Consider the following 23,375-nt stretch of genomic DNA (forward strand, 5'->3'; position numbering starts at 1 on the left):
ACACCCTGACCCATCCATTTCCATGGGACCATTGCACACTACCGTTGTTTTAACGGAACCGTGTGGCCGTTCCGACAAAAATAGGACAAGTCCTACTCCTGCCCGTTTTTGACGGAACAGTCTCGGCCATTTCATTGATTTGGGCCGTTGAAACAACGGACTGCACATGGAAGCCATCGATGTGTGGCCCGTGATTCACGGAACCGTCCTTGGCGGCTGAACGACGGGCAACGGATGTGTGCTTGAGGCCTAACAAATGTACTGGTGAGCACATCACTAAACAGATAGATCAAGATGTCGGAAAACCATTAATAGTAACCAACTAGTAGCCAAAAGCAACAAACAATTCACTGAAAAGGCACCTGGTCTATTAAAATCTGACATTTATTTCTTAATTAAAATATAACAGTAGAATCAAAGGGTCTCCTATTATCGCTCTAAATAAACGGATTACTGACCTAAAAAGAGCAACCCCGTTCTCCTCAATGGTAAAGCAGAATGGAAAAAACAGGGAGGTAAAACAAACACTCTATAGTTTTTCCATATAAAAACACACCATTGCCATGTATAGATACAGCAATGACTCACGTAGAGCTCTGAGGAATGGCAGTACACATGCTCGACCGCCGTTCCAGACAAATTTCTCCTCTCCGTGGTAAGGCGTGGGGGCCGGGTTTAGGGAACTACTGCCCCATGTTCTAGCAAATGGTGGGGTCCCACCAATCCTTACCAATTTAGCATCAGCTATCCTGTTGATTTTTTTTTTAAAAATTCCTAAAAAAGTATTTGAATCAGTCAGATGTGTAAGCCAGTGATAGGACTCTAATATGATGTTCTGTTTATAGCTGTTCATGTGAATAAACACAGCTCCTCCCCGGAATCACAAACGCCCAAATTACAGCTTGTGACCACATTTTAAATGTACTTTTATTACAAAGTCTCAGTAGTTTTAGTATGTATATAACAATACATATAGAGGGCATATAAAAATGGATGGTCTATGTGATTTCCTATATAAAAACGGTGCAAAAAGTGGAGAACGGTCATTATTCTCTACACTAGACTGCTATGGTAGGCATGGAGTTTTCTCCTTTATACGTTATATCTTTTGTTTTTTGTATTATTGTCATGTGACATTGATTTATATAATTTAAAGTCATGTATAAAAAGTACATAAAGCGGCTAATGACCACAGTGCAAAACACATCTGACATAATGTAACTCTAACGTATTAGACTATACAGCTCAAAGGCAGTAAAGCAAAGTAGCACAGGGTAGCGGGATGTCTCAAGGACATTGAAGCAGAGTCAGGCCTTGTTCACACGGCGGTAAAAAAAATGACGTGTAAACGTGTCAAGCCGCTAGCGTTTTTGTTAAGCGTGAGGTCAGGCCAGAGGTCGGTACACGGATAAGTCAGATCAAGCGGAGTTAAGACAAAAACTGGGTCAAACACTTCAAATCAGACGAAGGAACAGGAACAAATGCCATGAAACTCACCACCGCCAGAGATGATAACCAAGCAATGCAACCCTGGAGCCGTTCCTCTTTAAGGTCTAGATAGAGTGGCATCACTTGCTGCACCAGGTCCCGATCCTGCTGCTCAAGCCACGCAGCACAAGCACAGGAGAACCGTGGCATCCAGTCGTCATGGTGATCCCGCGGCCACGAATGGGCCGACACGCCGCCTGCTGAGCAGGGAGAACGCTGCGTAATAAACACAACACTTATTTCTGATTGTAGCCACATTTTAATGTCAAATTAATACAGTGCAGATGTAAACCCTACCCCATTTCCATAACTTTCAGATACAGCTCTTACGAGATCTAAAATATAACTGGAGTCCATAACTGAGATCTTTATCAACATAGCATTTTATTCAATTAACGCTTTCACACATTTGGCCCATTGTGATCGTGACTTCAGGTTTTGTGATTTCTGAGGATTCAGTAAAAAGTTCAGGATTTTCTGTACCCGGCACATGTATCTGTAGGTATATCTGTGACTACACCGCGTTCCAAATTATTATGCAAATGTTATTTTTTGCTGATTTTCTTAAATAGTCGATGCAAATGACAGTCAGTATAATCTTCAAGCCATCAACCGTTGGGTATAATGCAAATTTTATTGAACAAATCTCCTAATGATAACAGATTTTTTTTTAGAAGTAAAAAAAACTCAAAATGCACCGTTTCAAATTATTATGCACAACAGAGATCAAAACATTTTAAAGGTTGTAAAGGGAACTAAAATGGTAATTTGTTGAATTTGCCGCATCAGGAGGTCATATTTACAGAAATCAAAAGCTCTTTCAATCAAAAAAAACGTAACAGGCCAAGTTACATGTTAACATAGGACCCCTTCTTTGATATCACCTTCACAATTCTTGCATCTATTGAATTTGTAAGTATTTGTACAGTTTCTGCTTGAATATCTTTGCAGGATGTCAGAATAGCCTCCCAGAGCTTCTGTTTTGATGTGAACTGCCTCTCACCCTCATAGATATTTTGCTTGAGGATGCTCCAAAGGTTCTCAATAGGGTTGAGGTCAGGGGAACATGAGGGCCACACCATGAGTTTCTCTCCTTTTATGCCCATAGCAGCCAATGACACAGAGGTATTATTTGCAGCATGAGATGGTGCATTGTCATGCATGAAGATAATTTTGCTACGGAAGGCACGGTTCTTCTTTTTGTACCACGGAAGAAAGTGGTCAGTCATAAACTCTACGTACTTTGTAGAGGTAATTTTCACACCGTCAGGGACCCTAAAGGGGCCTACCAGCTCTCTCCCCATGATTCCAGCCCAAAAAATGACTCCGCCACCTCCTTGCTGACGTCGCAGCCTTGTTGGGACATGGTGGCCGTTCACCAACCATCCACTACTCCATCCATCTGGACCATCCAGGGTTGCACGGCACTCATCAGTAAACAGCACGGTTTGAAAATGAGTCTTCATGTATTTCTGTTTACACAAAGGGGGGCTGCTAATATTTTAAACACTGCCGTCGACCGGACCTACTATTGCTTATTAGTTACCTTACAATTCTAACTGGATAGGGAAAACACTGATACTCCTATGCCAATTACTATATGTGTCTGTTGAGTCAGATAACACATATGTGTGCCCGGTTCTCGGCTGCTGACAATTTTAAATTTATTCATGTGGTCTGTCCAATCTATACGTAGCTGAATAAAAGTTATTTATTTTACCTATTGTGGTGGCTGGGAAATTGGGCTTGGCTGTTGCAGACAGCCTTTCTTTGTGTAAATGTATATTGTGCCCGCCAGCCACTAAGGGTCACACTCTTTTTTGTTTTCATGTATTTCTGAGCCCACTGCAACCGTTTCTGCTTGTGAGCATTGTTTAGGGGTGGCTGAATAATAGCTTTATGCACACTTGCAAACCTCTGGAGGATCCTACACCTTGAGGTTCGCGGGACTCCAGAGGCACCAGCAGCTTCAAATACCTGTTTGCTGCTTTGCAATGGCATTTTAGCAGCTGCTCTCCTAATCCGATTAATTTGTCTGGCAGAAACCTTCCTCATTATGTCTTTATCTGAACGAACCCGTCTGTGCTCTGAATCAGCCACAAATCTTTTCACAGTACGATGATCACGCCTAATTTTTCTTGAAATATCCAATGTTTTCATACCTTGTCCAAGGTATTGCACTATTTCACGCTTTTCGGCAGCAGAGAGATCCTTTTTCTTTCCCATATTGCGTGAAACCTGTGGCCTGCTTAATAATGTGGAACGTCCTTCTTAAGTAGTTTTCCTTTGATTGGGCACACCTGGCAAACTAATTATCACAGGTGTCTGAGATTGATTACATTGATCCAAAGAGCCCTAAGACACAATACCATCCATGAGTTTAATTTAAAAACTAATAATTAAATGTTTATGACACTTAAATCCAATGTGCATAATAATTTGGAACACGGTGTATGTACATTATCGACAGTGGGCTTGGATCAGGTCTATCAATAGTTGGTTTTTGCTGACCCAGACCTAAACCCAGCTGCACTGGGTTTTTCTGGTTTCAGGAAATAAATGTGTATTTTTGTATAACTAATAGTTATAATGTTTTCCAATATACTTTCTGTATTAATTCCTCACGTTGTATGAGATCTCTGCTTGTTATTCAGTAGCAACATTCATTGTTTACTACCAGTGGATACAATTCAGTCCATGACCATGTGATGGACGCACAGGTGCACGGCTCGTTACAGTATGTGTATCAGAGCTGTGTCTTCTAACGATCCCAGCTCCTGTGTGTCCATCACATGACCATGGACAGAATATTATCTACTGAAAGTAAACAATGAATGTTCCTACTGAATAACAACAAGCAAAGATCTATAAAACTGTGAGGAATTAATAAAGAAAGTATATTGGAAAATTGTATTACTTTTAATTACACAAAAAATAACATTAATTTGCTGAAACCGGACAACCTCTTTAAACTATATGGAGTACCTTATTATGTCGTCTTTCTGGTGCATATGTCCACAGCTGGTGCTACCTTCAGTAGTAAGGATTTTAAGCCATTTCCCTGATTTACCTTACCTAACATTTATATCTAGAATTAGGATCTGATAGTGACATTTTACTGTTGTTCCTAAATTAGAGGCGTGAAACCGTGAATTTTCACTAGACTCAACACCCTGCAAATCAGTATTCTATTGTTGGACCCTGGAAGCATAGGCTCTTTCAGTCTTCTATAAATTTACTACACTGTTACACCAACAATATGAAGTTTGTTATAATTTCCACTTATTAATATTTGTGTCCCTTTTTAATAAATTGTGTTCAAAGGAGTTCTTGTTGGATTGGGTCAGAACAGCCAAAGGCACAATGAAAGACCCATCTTATTCAATGGGATAACGTGGGTATACTTTATTATAAGCATTTTTGTTCTCCCTATGTAACCGCCATTAATTGTCCTATCATCAGTCACCTCTTTCTTCTGGTTGGTTCACTGATGCAAGAAAGGTGAAGCAAATTTATTTATTTATTTATTTTGCTTATATATTGCCAACATATTGCGCATATAGCAACTTGGTGTTACCATTTATATTGCCAAGGTTCACTCACACTGACGCTGTCTAATCAGTTCTGGTAGTGTCAGATTAGGGGGATGGTATAATTGTATCAGTAAGGAGGTGTTAACTGACCATGTTGTTGGGGGTGTTGGCTCATCGACCAAGTAGTCTTATCTAGACTTTCCTGCACTTGAAACAAAGATCCAGTACGCTGCCCTAGCCCTGTTTTAAATATACTGGCCAAAGCAGAGTGGCGCGGCCTGAAAAACTGCGGTCTGAAAACTTGCACCTTTCCCCCTTCCTACTTGGGTACAAAGGAGACAAGCACATCGAGGGGAGTGCTGCCCTCCATTTTTCCCTAGCCACTTACAGATGTATCCTCTGAGGTTGTTTTTCATCAATATATGATCCGCGGCTGGGTCCAACAGCGGGACCCCGCACCTATCAGCTGCCTCCGAGCGCCGGAAGCTATGCAAGGTCGGTGCCTGAAGCAGAAGGCTCTGACCACTGTATAGCGGCTGTACAGCACGGCTGCTACACAGTGGTCGGATCCATCTGCTTCCGGCACTGACCCTGCATAGCTTCTGGTGCCCGGAGGCAGCCGTAACAGCCAATTGGTATGGGAATCGGACCCCTAACCGATCATATACTGATGACCTATCCTGTGGATAGGTCATCAGTATAAAAAACAGCCCCCAGCCTGGACAACCCCTTTAACTTCTCTAAACCCGACATGTCCAGAGATGTGTGGCACGAGATGTTAAACAGATATGTAAAAAAAAATTATACCTCCGACGGATCTTATGGATACCATCAGTCTGCTATTTGCGACCCATAGACTACCATATTAAAAAAAAATAATGTATACTTTTTTTATGTTTTTGTTTACTGGATGGATGCCTCTGACGGATGCCATCCATAACCCATAGACTCCCATGTTTTTTTTCACTGAATGGCGCGAGATTGTATTGAATTGGTACCATTAAAATGGTAGAACTTCACACAATTCAATAAAAGTTACGGTTGAACACGTCTTTAAGTTTGACTGAAGAACCTCTTTAGATGGTGAATATCGTACCAATATCAAAACACCCTATTATAAAATATCCTTCCAATAGCGAACAATAGACCGCACCTCACAGGCAAATTTTATTTTTGACAACCATTGCCGTAGAAAAAGTAACACTTTTTGGGGGTTTTAGAACACCTCTGTTTATAGGTCATTACCCAGGTTACCCCCTAATGTATACACTACTGCTTTTGTTATCCGCACGATTTCCAAGGAGACAAGACCCCCTTCTTGTTGACTGGGTATTCTTGTCCATATTTGCATTCATTGTGCTGATGCTGCATGTCTATGATATGTTGAAACACAGGGGGCTATTTTTGCGGAGGCAACATATTGTGCATGTTTTCCGTTTGTTTCAGCACTTTGAAAGCACACATCACGGTGGGAAGCGCTGGCCGGCGTCTCCTCTCTCCCATGCGCTCTTTATTATGTGTGTTCGAGCAGCAGCTGCACAAATCCATAAGCAGTGTGATTAGTGAGTGACACGCAGCGCTGGGCCTGCTTTGCTACAGAAATGACCAACAGCAAGTCCCAGGTGCTCTCCACCTTTATATTAATACCACTCTGCTGTATAAATGAGGAGATGCTGTGTATAGGAGCTGCCCTGGAGGATTTGATTTGACAGTCAGATTTCCCGGCAGTTGCTCTCTTCGTTAGGCTGCAAGAAGTACCTAATAAGCCGGTGGAAAGAGATGCCAGTGCTCCTGTCTGAGGGACAGCTTTAGCGCACACACATCCAGCAGGGCTGATCATTACAAGGGCGTTCGGCACCATGAATAAAAAGTGTCACTAGCACTCCCCCTTCCTCCCGGTATAGTATGTCAGCCCTGTCACACACACAGCGCAGGTGGAAACAGTTCCGTCTTAGCAAATTGGAGAGCAGATCCCTTCTCGGCTCGCTGTCTGAAGCTGCGGAGGAACAGCTGTGAGCCTTTAACTGGGATCTAAAGGTAGCAGGACAAGTCAGGGACTCCCCATCTTTCTAAAATCTGTCGGGTATCAAACAGTATGAGCCGCTGTATTCATTACTGGCCAACTCTTCAAATACATTTTGTTAGAGCTTTCATTTCCTTTGTCATAACCGCTGCAGTGTATTTTGGGGCTCATGTATCAACGCGGCGTTGACCTGAAAATGAAGTCGGGAGAAACACGCTCCATATTTATGATGGGAGAGCGCTATTTTATGGGGAACTAATGACTGCTCATGACATATTCAGTTTTAACGAAAGGGCTAAGGATAGCAGGTCGCAGTTAATGCAACGTATTTATCTGTGCGCTTTGCCAGTATTTTACAGAAAAAGAAAAATACGGCGCACATGTATATACGGTATATCCCCGTGTCTCGCAATCTCCATGTAAAACATTTTTAAAGAGAACGTCTCCTGACATGTCTTATTGGACAGTTTCAGACTCTCTAGCGAAACACCCCATTGGGAATGGGAACACCCACTTGTCAATGTAGCCATTTATTTTCAGGAGGAATAACAGAGGAACAGCACAACAAGGTTTAAAAAAAGATGGGCTAGAATTTTATATTTAATGGGAATGCAAGTATTTACTGTAACAGAAATGCCATGAGAACGGACATGTCCTCTTTAACTGTGTCGCCCTTATTCTATTCCCCTATTTAAATCTTCCATTATATGATCGAATTGTAGTGTGTGTGTGTGTGGGGGGGGGGGGGGGGGTTCTAGGAATTAAAGTGCATCATTCCTTTTTTAAAAAGTAAATTTCAAAGATCCAAAGTCAACAGTGGGCCACACCTGTTCTTAAAGGGGTAGTCCGCTTTGGACAATGTCTTTTATACAGTAGGGTTCGCTAACGATAAATTGATGTACGGATGTACTAACTAACCATTTAGCTTTAATCTGTGAGGAAGTCCAGCAGCGAATTTCCTTGCAATGTCACCACAAGGGAAAATAAATATTACATTGTGCCTGTTGAGATCAATACACTGTTTGTATACAGTGTCGTAGGGTCGCTCTGTATAGCTGCTCTCCGCTCTGACTAATAGGGGACTCCCCTCTACTAAATCAGAAGTCTCAAGGAAAATTGAAGAAGGGTTTTCTAAACTAGACAACCCCTTTAACTTTCAGCCCAAATATTGGGTGCGTTTGTACCAGTCTTGAACACATGAGTACTCTTTGTTTATGTTGGATATCCGTGTAGTAGGTGTAAAGTAACGTAGCATTTCCGTGCTGCTATAATGGTATATAAGGCTATGCTGTACGTTCTTCCGGACTTTTTATCCTAGGTGGAATGATTGTTAGAGACAGTAGATTATATTTGTACATTTCTATGACAATTCTGCCAGGATATTGAATGTTTTATTCTAAGCAGGAAGCTTCTCACCCACGTTTCTCTAGTAGGAAGCAGTTAACATTGCATAACTGTCTAGGATAGAAGAGGTGATAGCCACAGGAATGACCTTCTGTCCTTATCTTAGTGCCTCATTGCTTTCAGTACATTTGCTATAATAACATGTATATCTTTAAAATGTCTCCTGAGACTGGAAATGAATTATATTTCGCCAACTGACAGAGTAATGTTTGCAGCGCTTCTTCCCTGCTCAGTGTCAGAGGGAGACGTCAGCTTTATTGTCACCAGTGTTAGAGGCAGAGAAACCTGACAGGTAGTCAAAGCACAAATGCCAGGACAAATTAACAGTGAAGACTACAAGACACCATTTTTGCTGAAATGTGGGGGCTACTTTCCATTTCGGTACCAAATAAGTCAGTCCTTGTTTTAGATTCTTAGATTCTGTCTTTCACCTGTTCAGCCAGGATTAACTTCCTAATATACCGATGTGTCCACCCTTAACTTTTCTTACATTTGCGTTAAGTTTTACAATTTGTCTTGATACTAATACAGTATCGCGGCATCCCGCATAAAAACGTATATGTGAACGTATACGTTTTTTAATATAAGAGTCTATAGGCGACGGATGGCATAAGTCAGATGTATTGTCACAGCCTTCCAGTAAAAAAAAGTATATGTTAACATGGTATCCGTTAGAGGCATCCTTTGGAGACATACATTTTATTACATGGTTTTTTAACATATTGTGCCAAACATCTCGGGATATGTCGGGTTTAGAGATAAGTTAAAGCGTACCCAACTTTTCCGAATAAGCTGTCATGTGTGTACATGAGGAGTTACACTATTTCTAGCTATCATGTGACTTGTATACTGCATTTTTTTTAAGTAGTTTCCCCTCTGCAGACTCTATCTCTAATTCTCAGTTGTCCCTGAGTTGGTGGGCAGAGCCCAACTGCTATCATGTCTTCTAGCCACTGCACACATAGAGAAGAGGATAATCCTGCTTTACTATCTATATCACATATATAGAAACAACAGCAGCATGGAGGACATAAAACAGCAGTAATGAGCAGTTTAGATGAGAGGCCGGCACTGGGGTGTGATATAACACTCACCAGAATCTGCAGCATGTCTGTCTTTTTCTCATACCTCCTGATCTCCTTAGACTTCTATGGGCAGCGTGTGTTTTTTTTCTCCCTGCTCGCTACTCCTGTTTCCCCCTTCCCTCTTCATATACTTGTATTGGCAGGCAGTAAAGAGACACCCCTCCACTTCCTGCAGTCCATCTGTAAGTAGGGATGAATTTTAGATCACAACAGGGTGTGGACAGCAGATTACAGGAAGGGAGGCACCTAGTGGCAGTAACTTCTTCATCGAATTTGCATGGATAAAACAACTACATTTTAACAGTAAGTAAATTACAAAGTTGGTATATATATATATATATATATCTATCGGTATACTATTAGATTAGCATAAGTAATTTGAAAAGTTTGTGTCCATTTAAGGGAGGACACATCTATACAGTAATTTCTTGCCCTGACAACCCCTTAACAGAATACATGCTACCATTTACGGACTTCAGGCATAGGTTGACAAATCTGCAAGACAAGCAAATCTTTACTTAGATATAAATTGGCGAAGGACGTGACATTTCTGTGAAACTGCGCTGTGCGTTAAAATATCACTCGTATGGCTATAAACGATCAAACGATAGAAAGATGTGCAATACATAGATAAGTAGTCAGATAGATATGATGTCCATAAATAGATATGAGATAGAAACATATGCGATAGATGATATATATGCGCCTATCAGCAAAGGCGGATTAGAGTAGACTATAGGCACTGGGCTGTTACCCAAACGTGGGCCCCCCTTCTCTGCCGCCCTGCCTTGCCGTAACTAATTGTTAACACTACCTTTTTGTGCAAGCATTAGCAAATGGGTGTTACGATTCCCCTTGTCAAAGGGCTGTGTCCATACATCATTCAGGAGGAAAAGATCAGCACTCCTTGTGGAATTTGAAAAATAAATCTTCTTTATTTATTTAAATAGCCAGCGGAAAGGCTGAACAGCTTGAAGTGGACAAAATACATAAAGTGTCCGTCCCCTCTGACGCGTTTCTAGCTCACAAGAGCCATTACTCATAGACAGGGGAGGGAATTAGAGCGTGTGGCTGAAATAACAGCCAGGAAAGAAAACCACCCACTCTAATCAGGTGTATACAATAATCACAAAAGTGAATGACATATAAAACGTACAAAAATGTATAAAAATGTAACTACAAAATCACAGACCAAGTACAAAAATATATGGAGTATTAATAATTCATAATAACATAATTTCTCACATTAAGACCATTGGGGACTATAGTATTTAACATGAGAATCCAGTATCCCTCACGATTTAGTAGTGCTCTCCTATGATCACCACCTCGCACTGGCTTGTTAACCCTTTCAATTCCTGAAAACTGAAAGCTGCTGATATTGCCTTGTTGCATAAGACTAAAGTGTTTGGATGCATTAGAAGGATTTCTAACTTCACGATTAGTGGCTCCATTGAGATGTTCTCTAATTCTGGCCTTAAGAGGGTGACTTGTGCACCCAACGTAGGGTAAATCACAAAGAGTACACTTTATTTGATATACTACATGTCGTGTGTTGCAGTTGATGAATTGTTTTATTTTATGTATAGTTCCATCAATAGCCGAACTTACTTCTTTAATTTGATGTGCATGGTTGCAACACATACATATATTTGCTCCACAAGGATAAAAAAACTTTAGATGACAGCCACGTATTTTGTTTAGATGAAACATGCGTTAAACTAGGTGAGAGCATGGTACCCAAAGTAGGCGCTATCCGGGAAGGAAATTTACAACCCGGCTCTAGTATCTGGCGTAAACCTTCATCTTGAAAAAGGACTGGTAAGTATTTGGACACTATAGATCGTATCATATGATATTCTTTACTGTATGATGTAACAAATGCAAGAGATTAATTTTTATTATTTTTATATTTATGTTTTCTTTGTAATAAATAGCAGCGTTTTCTGTTCTCACCTAAATTAATAGCCCTGTCCAGGGTCCACTGGGGATAGCCTCGGTCCTTTAAACGATTGCATATTTTCTACGTTTCGTCCCTATATGATTGTTCAGACGAGCAGTTTCTTTTAGCTCGAAATATTTCTCCAACCGGGACACCCTTAATGGTATGTTCCGGGTGACCAGATTTGCCATGCAAAATTGCATTACCTGCAGTAGGCTTGCGATAAGTGCCAGTCTGAACAGTCTCTAAACTGGAGGTACAACTCAAAGTGAGATCCAGAAACGTGATTTGTTGGCAATCATAAGCATAGGAGAAAGTCAAACCGAATGGGTTGTTATTGATGTAGTTGATGAAGTCTGGTATGGTCGCCACATCAGAGGACCAGATGATAATCCTTCCCCTTCGCGCGCCAATTTATATGTAGCATGGTGGGAGGAATGCTTTCTATTCACTGACAGCAATCCTTTTGCTCTTGATTTAGTCTGGTATGGTCGTTACATTGCTGACATGATTATCATCTGGTCCTCTGATGTGGCGACCATACCAGACTTCATCAACTACATCATTAACAACCCATTCGGTTTGACTTTTATCTATGCTTATGATTGCCAACAAATCACGTTTCTGGATCTCACTTTGAGTTGATAGCAACAGTGTTGCAAACCAAGTACACCCCTTCATGGCAACAATATTCCCTAATGGCAGTGGCCTCGTTCAGCAGTGTAAGGGTATGTTCACACGTAGTCAACAAAAACGTCTGAAAATCCAGAGCTGTTTTCAAGGGAAAACAGACCCTGCTTTTCAGACGTTTTTTTACCAACTCGCATTTTTCGCGGCGTTTTCACGCCGTTTTCGCGGCGTTTTTTACGTCCGTTTTTGGAGCTGTTTTCATTGGAGTCTATGAGAAAACAGCTCCAAAAACGTCTGAAAGAAGTGTCCTGCACTTCTTTTGACGAGGCTGTATTTTTACGCGTCGTCGTTTGACAGCTGTCAAACGACGACGCGTAAATAACAGGTCGTCTGCACAGTACGTCGGCAAACCCATTCAAATGAATGGGCAGATGTTTGCCGACGTATTATAGCCCTATTTTCAGACGTAAAACGAGGCATAATACGCCTCGTATACGTCTGAAATTTGGCCGTGTGAACATACCCTTATATGTCCGACCACCCTACAGAAATTGTTCAGGAATGGTTTGAGAAACATGTCAAAAAGTTCAAGGTGTTAACTTGACCTCCAAATTCTCCAGATCTCAATCCAATCAAACATCTGTAGAATGTGTTGGAAAATTAAGTCTGATCTATGGAGGCCACACCTCACAATTTACAGGACTTAAAGGATCTGTCCATGCCTTGACTGGTCAGAGCTGCGGTTTTAATGGTATGGCTGAATGGTGTGTATATGTAGATAAATAAAATTGCTCTGAGCGCAGCATATTTTGAGGTACAGCTATGGTAGGAGGGTGTGAACTAACACCTCTAATATACTGCTAAGGAATCTGTTTTGAATATTTTATGCAAAAAACTATTAACGAGAATTAGCCATCAGACAAAGCTGTATAATCTCCTGGGCATCAGCTGCTAATTCACACATACAAAAACATTTTGTTTTTATGTTTTCACTGGTGTGAAAATATTACACTCTGTACTGTGAAATCATGGTGGACTGTGGGTAAACTGTTCATTTCCGTCCCTTGGGCTCTATATTTTGCCTTTTTTCTCCACACAAGTACCAATACGGTAGTCTAATTTTTTTCTGCCAAATATTCCGCGTCCGCCGTAGAGCTGGATGGACACCGTTTTTCCCAGTGCACCAATGAGGCTTTGCTACTACTTCCTAATTTATATTCACATCGTTCCTTTCTCTTTTTGTGTATTGATTCCTGGGATAACTTGCAAACCGCACATAGTGTGATGTTCTCCCATTCACAATGAAATGCGCATTTATATGTGATAACTAACCCATAAATACATTATTCTCAATACACGGAGGTTCTCATCCTATATTAAAGCAGTATATTACAATACTAAGTTAAAAAAATGAAAACCTATTTATACGCCATGAAAAGTGTGGGATCAGGATTGGTCATAGCATATGTAGAATATTTTTTAAAGTGATATCCCTCACCTGCCAAAATCTAACCTGGGGCTGGGATATGGAGTTCTCAGCAGTACATCCTCCCTGTTTCTTTACGTTCATCATACTTATTACTTTTCATGGTCTGTCTTGCCCTCTGTATCAATTAATACTCAATATGGTGGCTCTTGAGATATGGGCGGAAGGACTGGGGACAGGACTGATCATGACGCAACTGTAACACTGCAAATATATTGAGAATCTTCATTTCTTGGAATCTCAGGTAAGTTTAATAGTTGTGGGTGGGAGACGTCTGATGAAGACAACTGGAGCCGCTTAGTTTCTAAACGGCTTTTCTTGGAAAGCCGATGTGACGGTGTACTGGCCCATAGACTTTCTAATGAGTCCATACACTGTTACATCGGCTTTCTGAGGAAGCAGATCAGAAACCAAGAGGCTCACTCGAGCGCTTCTGCCGCTTCGTTCTAGCGATTGGTCGAGGTCTCAGTGCTCGGACCCCCACCGATCAGGAACACCCCTATTAAAACCAATACACTGTGTTAGCCCCAATGAAGGGACAAAAGTGGTGGCGCATGACACAGGGGGACTCTCTTTGGTGTTCCTTCAATCATTGTGTTATTCACCCACCCCCCTCAAGCCCTGCTCTAGGTATAACACTGCGTGTACGTTTAGCCAGGAGTGTACCTTTAAGGTCTGCTTCACACACACAATTTTTCTGGCAAGTTAAACTGCATCAAAAAACGGTAGCGTCCATAAAATCTAATATTCATTTTTGGTATCATTTTTTTAATTTGGTGTCAATTTGTACATAGAGAAGCCTCTGGGGAAAAAGGCTTACAAAATTCCATATCCAGAGCACTTTGGGTGGGAAAAAAAACGCCACTGACCATAAAATCGTCTCAAAAACACCACAAATCAAAATGCAGTTATATGTAGTGCATTTTATATTTTACTATAGTCTTTAATGTAACATCTCGCTGCACTAAAAATAAAAAAAAAACATTAAAAGCGCTGCAAAAAAACAACAAAACGCTGTGTGTGAATCCAGCCTTAGGTCCTGGTTCTGCAGTTCAAGTAATAGTGACCAATGTACAGTCCTGCGGAATATATCGGCGCTATATAGATAAGGGTAAATAAAGGAATGTAATTGACTATAAAAAATATCACATGGCTGTTGTAAAAATAATTCTTGCACAGAACATATTTCGGCAACTTTAACAAAGAGAATTGGCACTGTAGGGTAGCCCTGCTCTAAGAAAAGCAGATAAGTTTCCGACTCGGCTCTCTCATAAAAAGATATTTCCTTATACAGGCTTCTTTGAGAAAGTGCTCATTTAAATCCATTTGCCTTGTTCTTTGCAATGCCTGTCTATACCCTCCACCGCCGTACGTACAAGCCATGCGCTAATTAAGATGATTTTCCAGCGTGCGTTCCCCTCCTGACCTTTCGGAAACAATGTGTTTTGCTGCATCAACAAATTAACTGCAAATCAGATGCTGCTTTTGTAAATAATTTCTGCTCCCCCCCGAGTGGGCTCCCACATATGGCTAATCGTCCTGTACAAGAGATGGCAGCTGTACATCTACAGGGAAGAGGAGGAGACCATCACAACCTTGTCATCTCGTTTTGTGAAAGTAAGAAGTCCTTGTTAGAAAGGACACCAACGGAACAAGATTATTTGCAAAGTAAACCGGTGCCGCCAACCGTTGTCACGAGTAACAGGTATATCTATGTGTTGGGTATGCTAGGAGCTTAGATGACGTTTACTCTATAGCCGATAGAGAGACCGTCAGATGTCACTGGGTCTAGCCGTGGCAGTTCAAGGGTTAACCCAAGGCCTGCTTGTAGGAACCCTGAGCTTATCAGATTTGCATGTTTCATTTTTAGAATATGCTGCAGCTTTTCCATCCCGCAGGGGATCCTGCTCAGGCTGTGGACGAGCTTACTGTATGTGCAGCCCGGAGAGAGCGAGAAAACTTTCTATTGGAAAAATTGGCTTAAGGCAAGGATTATCTGTGTTTGAAAATTACTTCTCAGGGCTATCTTGTGTCCTTGGAGTAGCTGAAGGACATATGTGGGATAGGTAAATCTCCACGTTGCAGAAATTTGCAATTAAAACGAGCCTTTGAGCTCCAAGTGGTCAGCATCCAGCCCTGCGATAAAGCGTGTTTATCTTCTCGACATTCTCACAGAACTACAGTACAGTGTGATGCTGCCCTCACAAATATTTTTTGTTTTTTGTTTTCTCCCTTCAGAGCTACTGTTTATTCTGTCAGCAACCTTTTCCATGACGATTTCGTGCCCGTCTAGTTAACATTAACTTGAGATGTGGGAATAGTTGGACACAGTAGGACCTCAAGTTTACATTGAGTGGCCGTTTTATTGATCTAAATTGAATTTGCACTTAATTCTATCCTCAGACCAAGATCTCCTGTACCTTCTGCTTTACACTCAAAGACAATCCAGATAAGTTTCTATGCTGGAGTATCACATGGTTGGCCACCTTGTTGCTTACCCATAAATCTTGGATGACCATAGGCTTCTCCAGACTCTTTTATAGCAGTAATGTCTATCCGGCAGTTCCTGAGCACTTGGTCTATAAAGGTGATAGCCGAGACTATCTGCAAGACTTGTCCACATGAACATTATTCTGGGGCACTTCAGAGAATTACGACTAGGAACCCAATGATGTCCCCCGAAAACACCATCATGGATACTTATGAGCCCCCTAACTATGCACAGAGTTCACTATCTAGTGCCCTCCTGACTACTAGCATGGTGACTTGGACTCAAGTGCTATTATGTGAACTTACCTGATGACTTTCTTGTCTTTTTTTAAGCTCTTTTTGACTATACTTAACTGTTTATGCTTAATACTATTTATAAACATTTTGTGCTATACTTTTTTTGAAATCATTTCACTCTTCTGCAAAGATTTCCTTGCTCCTTTTATGAGGGTCAGGGTGGTTGATTTCTCTCCCCTATTTGCTTTTGCCACTTTTAGCTTTTGTTCTACAAGTGATCGTCCCCATATGATTCATTTAACCACCCTCTGTGCTGGAAGAGGGATACCCTTTAACAGTACTCTATGGTTAAGACTTGGAGAACTGTACCCTCACTCCCCATTGGCACTACAGCTGTGATCTACTGTATCCTACTCAATGGGAGACTCTGTTTATATGCGACCGTATTGTATTTAATAGTGTATGCCATGTTAATCTTTTTACTGTCACTTCTCGTATACGAGAACTCCAACTCCATTTGTAGACTATCTGTATTACACATGTGTTATATCACTTGTAGCTTTCCTGAAAACCCAAATCTGATGGCCTGTGCACCACAATCAGCGCAAACTTTTATGGCCTGAAAGCCTCACGACTGTCTAGATTATTGAACAGCTGTTTCCTACAGTCATCCATAGGACAATATTTGGTTGCTCAGAAGACCTCTTTTAAGTCTTGCCTTTGGGCTTTAAGAAGTCTTAACTATCAGGTGATTTCTCCCTGTCCTAGATTACTGGACTGTCTAGACTCAAGCGCCTGCATTTGCAAGCAGAGTATGTGTAAAGATAGACACCCATATTGTCAGTTGTGTACTCTCCATAGAGGCAGACCACCACGTTACTATGGAGCTGTGGTGAGGGGGGGGGGGGGGTCCTCGTTCTGAACTTCTGCTTCCTGACATACTGCAGTAGCGTTTTTTCCTGCAGCCACCACTAAGAGGAACATTAAGATTTTTACAGCTTTCAATGAGTCCAATGGTAGCTGTATAAATTCATGTGCACTGAGCTCCCCCTAGTGGTGGCTACAAGTAGCCAATTTTATCATGTACTGTGTAGCAAGAGGCAGAAGATATAGAGCTGTATGAGATTTATTAATGTAATTATGCCAGTTATTTGTCATAAATACATTGCAAAATATGATCAGACTGAGCATTAAACATTAACTTTAAGGGATTGCCCACTCTATATAACAGAAAAATAAAAAAGGCAATAAACTGTTAAGTTGTATTGTTACAAATATAATTTTCTTGTTACCTCTGCTTTGCAAATAAGGCCCCCAGCTGCCTACTGTATGTCTGCGCTGTGTAAATAATGGACTTTGGAGCTCTCCACCTCCATACGATGTAAGATATCAAGATAATTATACTTGTAACATCACACCTTAACAGTTTAATGCCCTTTTGTGGTGGGTTTTTTTCTGTAACGTGACCAAACCCTTTAATAAAGATTTAGTAAATTTGTCGATGCTCTCAGTGGCGGTGGGGCCCATTCTAAGTTTTGCTACGAGTCCTATGATTTCTGTACAGTGGTGCCATACGTTTGCATACAGCCTGTGAAAAGGGCCCAAGCTCATTGCCCCCAATCAGGTTGTGATGAGGAGCGGGAGCTCCTGGGTCACATGGGCACAACCATCATTATTTAATTTACGTGTGCCCCTCCCGCAGATGCTCTTTTAACATTTCACTGCAGCTTAGAGCCAAAAGGAAGTGACAGCAGAAAAGCGTAAGCTCCTCAGTGCTAGATACATAAAGAAGCACCGGTGTGATGGGAACCAGCAGCGGCACAAGACTTTCCTGTGTGCTGCTATGGGAACTGTCAGATATTATCTTACAAGCTTTATCTACAGTATCTTTGTTGTCAGTTTTTAAGCATGGGTCACTGAAATCTATAAGAAATACCGAAGATAAAAATGCAAATTTTAGTTCATGCTGTATTTGTTATTGTCTCAGGGGGAGTATTTTTTTTCCAATGTAGAGGCCTTATCCAAGCAAAATTAGTTTAGGAGCAATAAACATACAGTATATCGTAGTATACCAAAAACACTAATTCACAATTGTCTCCTCTCTTGTAGAGGAATAGAAGTGACAATCACTTCTGGGCTCTGTTTTGAGGAGATTACTTTTTTCGCTATACAGTAACTGGAAGGCCCCAAATTGTATTTTGGATATGGCACTTTGTGGTACTGATTTTACATCTGGATGAATAGACCTTCTATTTATTAGAAGCAGAAATGGAAATAGAGCAAGACTTTGATCACATTAGCATCATGGCTTGCACTCCTAAGTGTTTCCATAACATGACTGATCCATTTTCAAATGGATCTCTTTAACTTATAGTGGGGTCTGTCAGGGTTCTGGTATTTTTTTATATGAAGAATATTTCTGCAGACTTCACTAAAGACACAGAAAGAAAGAGAGACTCTCTCTTTATAGCCACTCTCTGCCCTGGCTAATAGATGAGAGCTCTAAACAGGAGAACCCCTCTCTCCTTTTATTAACTCAGAATTCCTTAAAAGGGTTGACCCACCATAACAACTTTTCACATGAACGAGGGTCCCGAGTCTCCTGTTTGAACGGTGCGGCAGTCGCGCATATGCGCTGCCAGTCCATTAGTTCTCTTTGGGACTCATGAAGATAGCCGATCACTGTGCTCGACTTTCTCTGTCAGTTCCATAGAGAATGAATGCATCAGAAGCGCGCATGCATGACTGCCGCTCCGTACAAACAGGGGACTTGGGTTCCCCGTTTCTGTGCTTGGTAGGGTCCCAGCAGTGGGAACCCCAGCGATCAAACAATTATTACCTATCCCGTGGATAGGGGTTAAATTGTTGTTAAATTGGGGTTAAATTGTTGTGGTGAGACATTTTAACTACCCGTTTTAAAGGGAATTTTTCTCACTAAATGACCTATGGTTTTAAGCTGGTTTTTATGTTAAACATATTTTTTTATGAATTTTGGTGTGGTTTCTTTTCCATGTTATTTTTTTAAATCATGCAGTTCTCGCACTGGCCACTGGCCACTGGGCCTCACAATAGGCTGACACTTCCTGTTCTATAGAGATCACTTCTAAGCAGTTATCTCATTATCATTACAGGCAGGATTACAATGACAGGTAACACAGGATCCACCATTGACAATAGGTGATGGACACCGCTCCCCTCCTCCCTGCACAACGATCTCTGCACAGGTCACAGATCATGCCTAGAAAACTCTCCCACAGAAGTCAAGGGTCCCTTCCTGTTCACAGGTTTCTATGGTCCATGTGGCTGCTGTAAAGCATATCTCTAAATGCTGTAAACAGCAGCTCAGGCAAGATGACTGCCCACATAATCATGTAGAAAAAGTAAAATTAAAAAAAAATCAACAATCAAAAGATAAAAAAAGATTAGGAAAAAAATGTGTTTCACTATTTGGTCTTAATTAGTAAAAAAAAAAAATAGGTCTTTGCAGAGAGAATTCGAATATGACCCAAGGGGGTCTTCTCCCTTCTACTCATAACCACTGCCTTTTTTTTATTTTTTTTATTTAATGCTAAGTATTACTTTTTTTATATTAGTACGTTTACATTTTTGTTCTGCTTTTCCTTTTAACTGTCAAAAGCTGAAATAAAAAAAGATAAATCTATTGTTTAATGGGATGAATATAATATGTACTAACAGATGATATCTAGCAGACAAAGTGAACACAGGTACAGTCCTCCATCCATGTGTGTATTACTGTCTGGCACAGCTGCTAGCAGCCCAAGTTGGGCAGGAAGAACGTCCCACTCTTCTGTCTCTGCACATTTTAGAACCTGTGATGGGAACCATATGATCATGTTTTTATCTCTTTACTAGAAGTGGGAAGAGTGAATCGTTCCAGAGAAGCCCATGCCAGACGCAGATTTCTAGGCTGGCTAAGTCCCAGTGCTTCCACCTCCATGTTTAGATGGTGCTACAGAAGGATATTAACAGATTCAATGCCAGTTCAGCATTTCTGCAATATGTAAAAAAGAATGCTCTGCGTAATTTAATGTCCGTTTAAAAGGCAAGCGTACACTTTGCAGAAGTGCATTGATGGCTATCAATGCCATACGTGGCATTGCAAAATTAAAAAAAGACATAAAAAAATATTTTTAGTCGCATCAACATAATCGATGCTATTTTTGGCCACCTCAAATGGCACATTAGGAAAAAGTAAATTTCAATTCCGAATGGGGGGAGGAGTTGGAACCTGCTACATATAACCTAGTAATATGGGATTATATGGTATATAATGTGCTGTATGTGACTGTAGAGAAGAGCAGTATGTAGGCGATTACGTACCGCAGACCGTGATGGGACTTCATGTTACATTTGATATTTATTGTTTCCCATCTACTTTAGTTCCCACTGTATACTCACTGTTCTTTTCTACAAATAATGCTCCTTTTGTTCGTAACCACATAATCCGTTCCAACACTCTGTGCCGTATAAAGAGAATATTCTCATAGAAAGCAATGAGCCATTTCTGATGAATGTATTTTATACGTCTCAACTAGACTGTTTTTTGTATAAAAAAAATATAAATGTGAAGAACCATCAGAAAATCAATACTGCAGGTTAAACAAGTTTTGTGAATAGCATCTTATCTGAACACCCACAATGGCTTTTTTTTATTTTTTTTTATTGGTGTCAATTGTTATTGCATATGACTTCTCTTTTGACTATTTTTAATACATATATGGAATATCAGCATAATAAACAAAAAAAAGGACCACTCTGATTGTTAATTGGGGGTACCCCAATTCCAAAGTTGGAGGCAGTGTTGGTTTTGGCACTTCTTGGCGGTAAGGCGGTGGTCTTGGTTATAGTAAGTATGGGAGGTTGAAACTAAAATACTTAGACCCATTTGGACTGTTGCTTGGTCTTCGGGAACTGGTTCAACCCTCACTGCTGAATAGGGGCACTCTGTGCATTTGCGGAGAGACTTTGAGAATCTTGGAGAACAATTGGAGTTGGTCTCCACTACAGATGATGGAACTTGATGGACCTCTATTAAAGTTACATTATGATACATGGATGTCATAAATTACTTGCAACTGATATGTCAGTTTCCATTTTGATACAGCAGGAAAAGCTACCCCCTCCTCGACCTCCTCCACCAAGGATCAAGCGCAGCACCATGCCCGTGAGTAGAGTTTGCGAGTCTGTACTCTCACTTACAACTTTGCCTGACTCGCTCTCTGTAGCTCTAATAAAGTTTTGTTAGTTGGCTCTATCATATACTAAATGAGCAAAAATGACATCCAGACTTTAAAAAAAAACAAAGCAAAAAACAACGACCTGTGTGTACTGCAGAGCATTGAAACTTGCATTTCTCCAAACGTTGTTTCTCTTTGATCAAGACATTCACTTAAATAGGGCTGAGCTACAGAACTAGACTCAGCCTATGGACAAGAGTGGGGCAGTTTCTGGAAAAAAAAAAAAAAAAGCGCAGTTTTGATTAACCTCTAATAGGTCCTTAAAAACATTTAGTCTCTGGACAAGTCGACAAATATGGCTCCAGCAACTAGCTATTGGTCTGCGTCTGTCAGGGAATACTTAAGGGTGTATTCACTCGATGCGCGTAACCAAAACCCGCACAGTAAAAACTGCAAAATTGCCACAAATCGTGGTAAAAACACGTATTTCTGCAGTGCGCATTTAAGCAGCACGGAAAAAAACACAGCAAACCCACACCATGTAAATACACCCATAGGCTATGTTCACACGCTAAAGTAAAAACGGCTGTCAAATCCGGATTTGTTTTCAAGGGAAAACTGCTTCTGATTTTCAGCCATTTTTAAAGCATCAAGCGTTTTTTGATGCGTTTTTTGGAGACGTTTTTGGAGTTGTTTTTCTATTGACACAGATGTGACATGCACTTCTTTTTACGGGGCATTTATTTATTTTTTTCAAACGGCCGCGTAAAAAAAACGCCCCACCTGATCGAAAAGCAGTTTTTCTCATTGAAATCAATGGGCAGATGTTTGGAGGCGTTCAGCTTCTGATTTTTCTGGCATTTTTCGAGGTGTTTATGCCCCGAAAAACGCATGAAAATAAGCCGTGTGAACATACCCTTAGACTTGTAGCTTCCCAACAGCTAGAGAGCCATAAGTGGAGTCCACTGCTCTAGACATTGCTTTTAAGTTACAAACGTAAAACTTTTTGCAAGGCCAAATGACTGGTATACCATTGTATGGTGTGTGTAGTTTGTGTATTATGTACGGTTAACCACCAGATTTCATGAAAATAGAATTACAATTAGATCCAGTAGGTAACGAAATCGCTAAAGATAGATACATCTACAGAGATGGATTTAAAGAAATTGTTTATAAGTGAGGGGGAGTCTAACAGGGCAAGGAAAGCCATTTCCAGAGTATAAGGGCAGCATAAGAGAAGTCTTGTAGTTGTGAATAACAGGAAATTATGATAAAGGTCAATAGTAGGTCAGAATAGCAAAAAAAAAAAAAAAGGCAGTTTATAGGCAAGATGTGACTTGTAGGATATCATACGGAGTGAAGTGATTTATGTAATTCACTTCTAGATGTTATTTTTAGGTTAATTTGAAGCCTTTACAGAGACCGACAGCAGGGCTCCAGAATAGTGACAAATGCAACAAAAAGTTAGGATCCTCTGATGAGGCTCGATGGATTGCCACAGTGCCATGACCCCCTCCACCCCTTCTCCAGGGTCAGCACTGCCCACTAGTATTACCTTGTACAGACTCTTGCCTTTATAGTCCTAATCACCAGCAAAGTAAGTGCACACTGCCAACCACATAAGAGAGCTCTGCAAAGTGTCCCGACCCTGTGGTTCTGGGGGCATTTGTACCTTGACCTCAACAGTTTAGTAAATGTACTATTTTGCTTTGCACCCTCCAAGTGCCTGCTTCTGTAGGCACTAGATGTGTATATATGCATAAATCTATGTGTATATCCAATTTGTATTCCTTAAGGAGAAAATGCAAGTTTTTGTATGTTCTTTTGGAATTTTTTTTACTCATTTTTGCTCAAAGTCC

At 40.8% G+C, this 23,375-nt stretch overlaps 1 protein-coding gene across 5 annotated transcripts in view; it reads left to right on the top strand.

The window, feature by feature from the left end:
- Window positions 1-23,375, top strand: part of DENND1A (DENN domain containing 1A) — a 582,084-nt gene that overhangs the window by 533,808 nt on the left and 24,901 nt on the right. For 2 of the 5 annotated variants that reach the window (XM_075835510.1, XM_075835512.1), the window contains exon 20: window positions 21,444-21,503. The exons of the other annotated variants lie outside the window; for them this stretch is intronic. In XM_075835510.1, coding sequence (XP_075691625.1) covers window positions 21,444-21,503 — 60 coding nt within the window. The remainder of the gene's footprint in view (window positions 1-21,443; window positions 21,504-23,375) is intronic. 5 annotated transcript variants of the gene reach the window in all.

The sequence above is a fragment of the Rhinoderma darwinii genome, chromosome 8 (assembly GCF_050947455.1).
Source record: "Rhinoderma darwinii isolate aRhiDar2 chromosome 8, aRhiDar2.hap1, whole genome shotgun sequence".
NCBI lineage: Eukaryota > Metazoa > Chordata > Amphibia > Anura > Rhinodermatidae > Rhinoderma > Rhinoderma darwinii.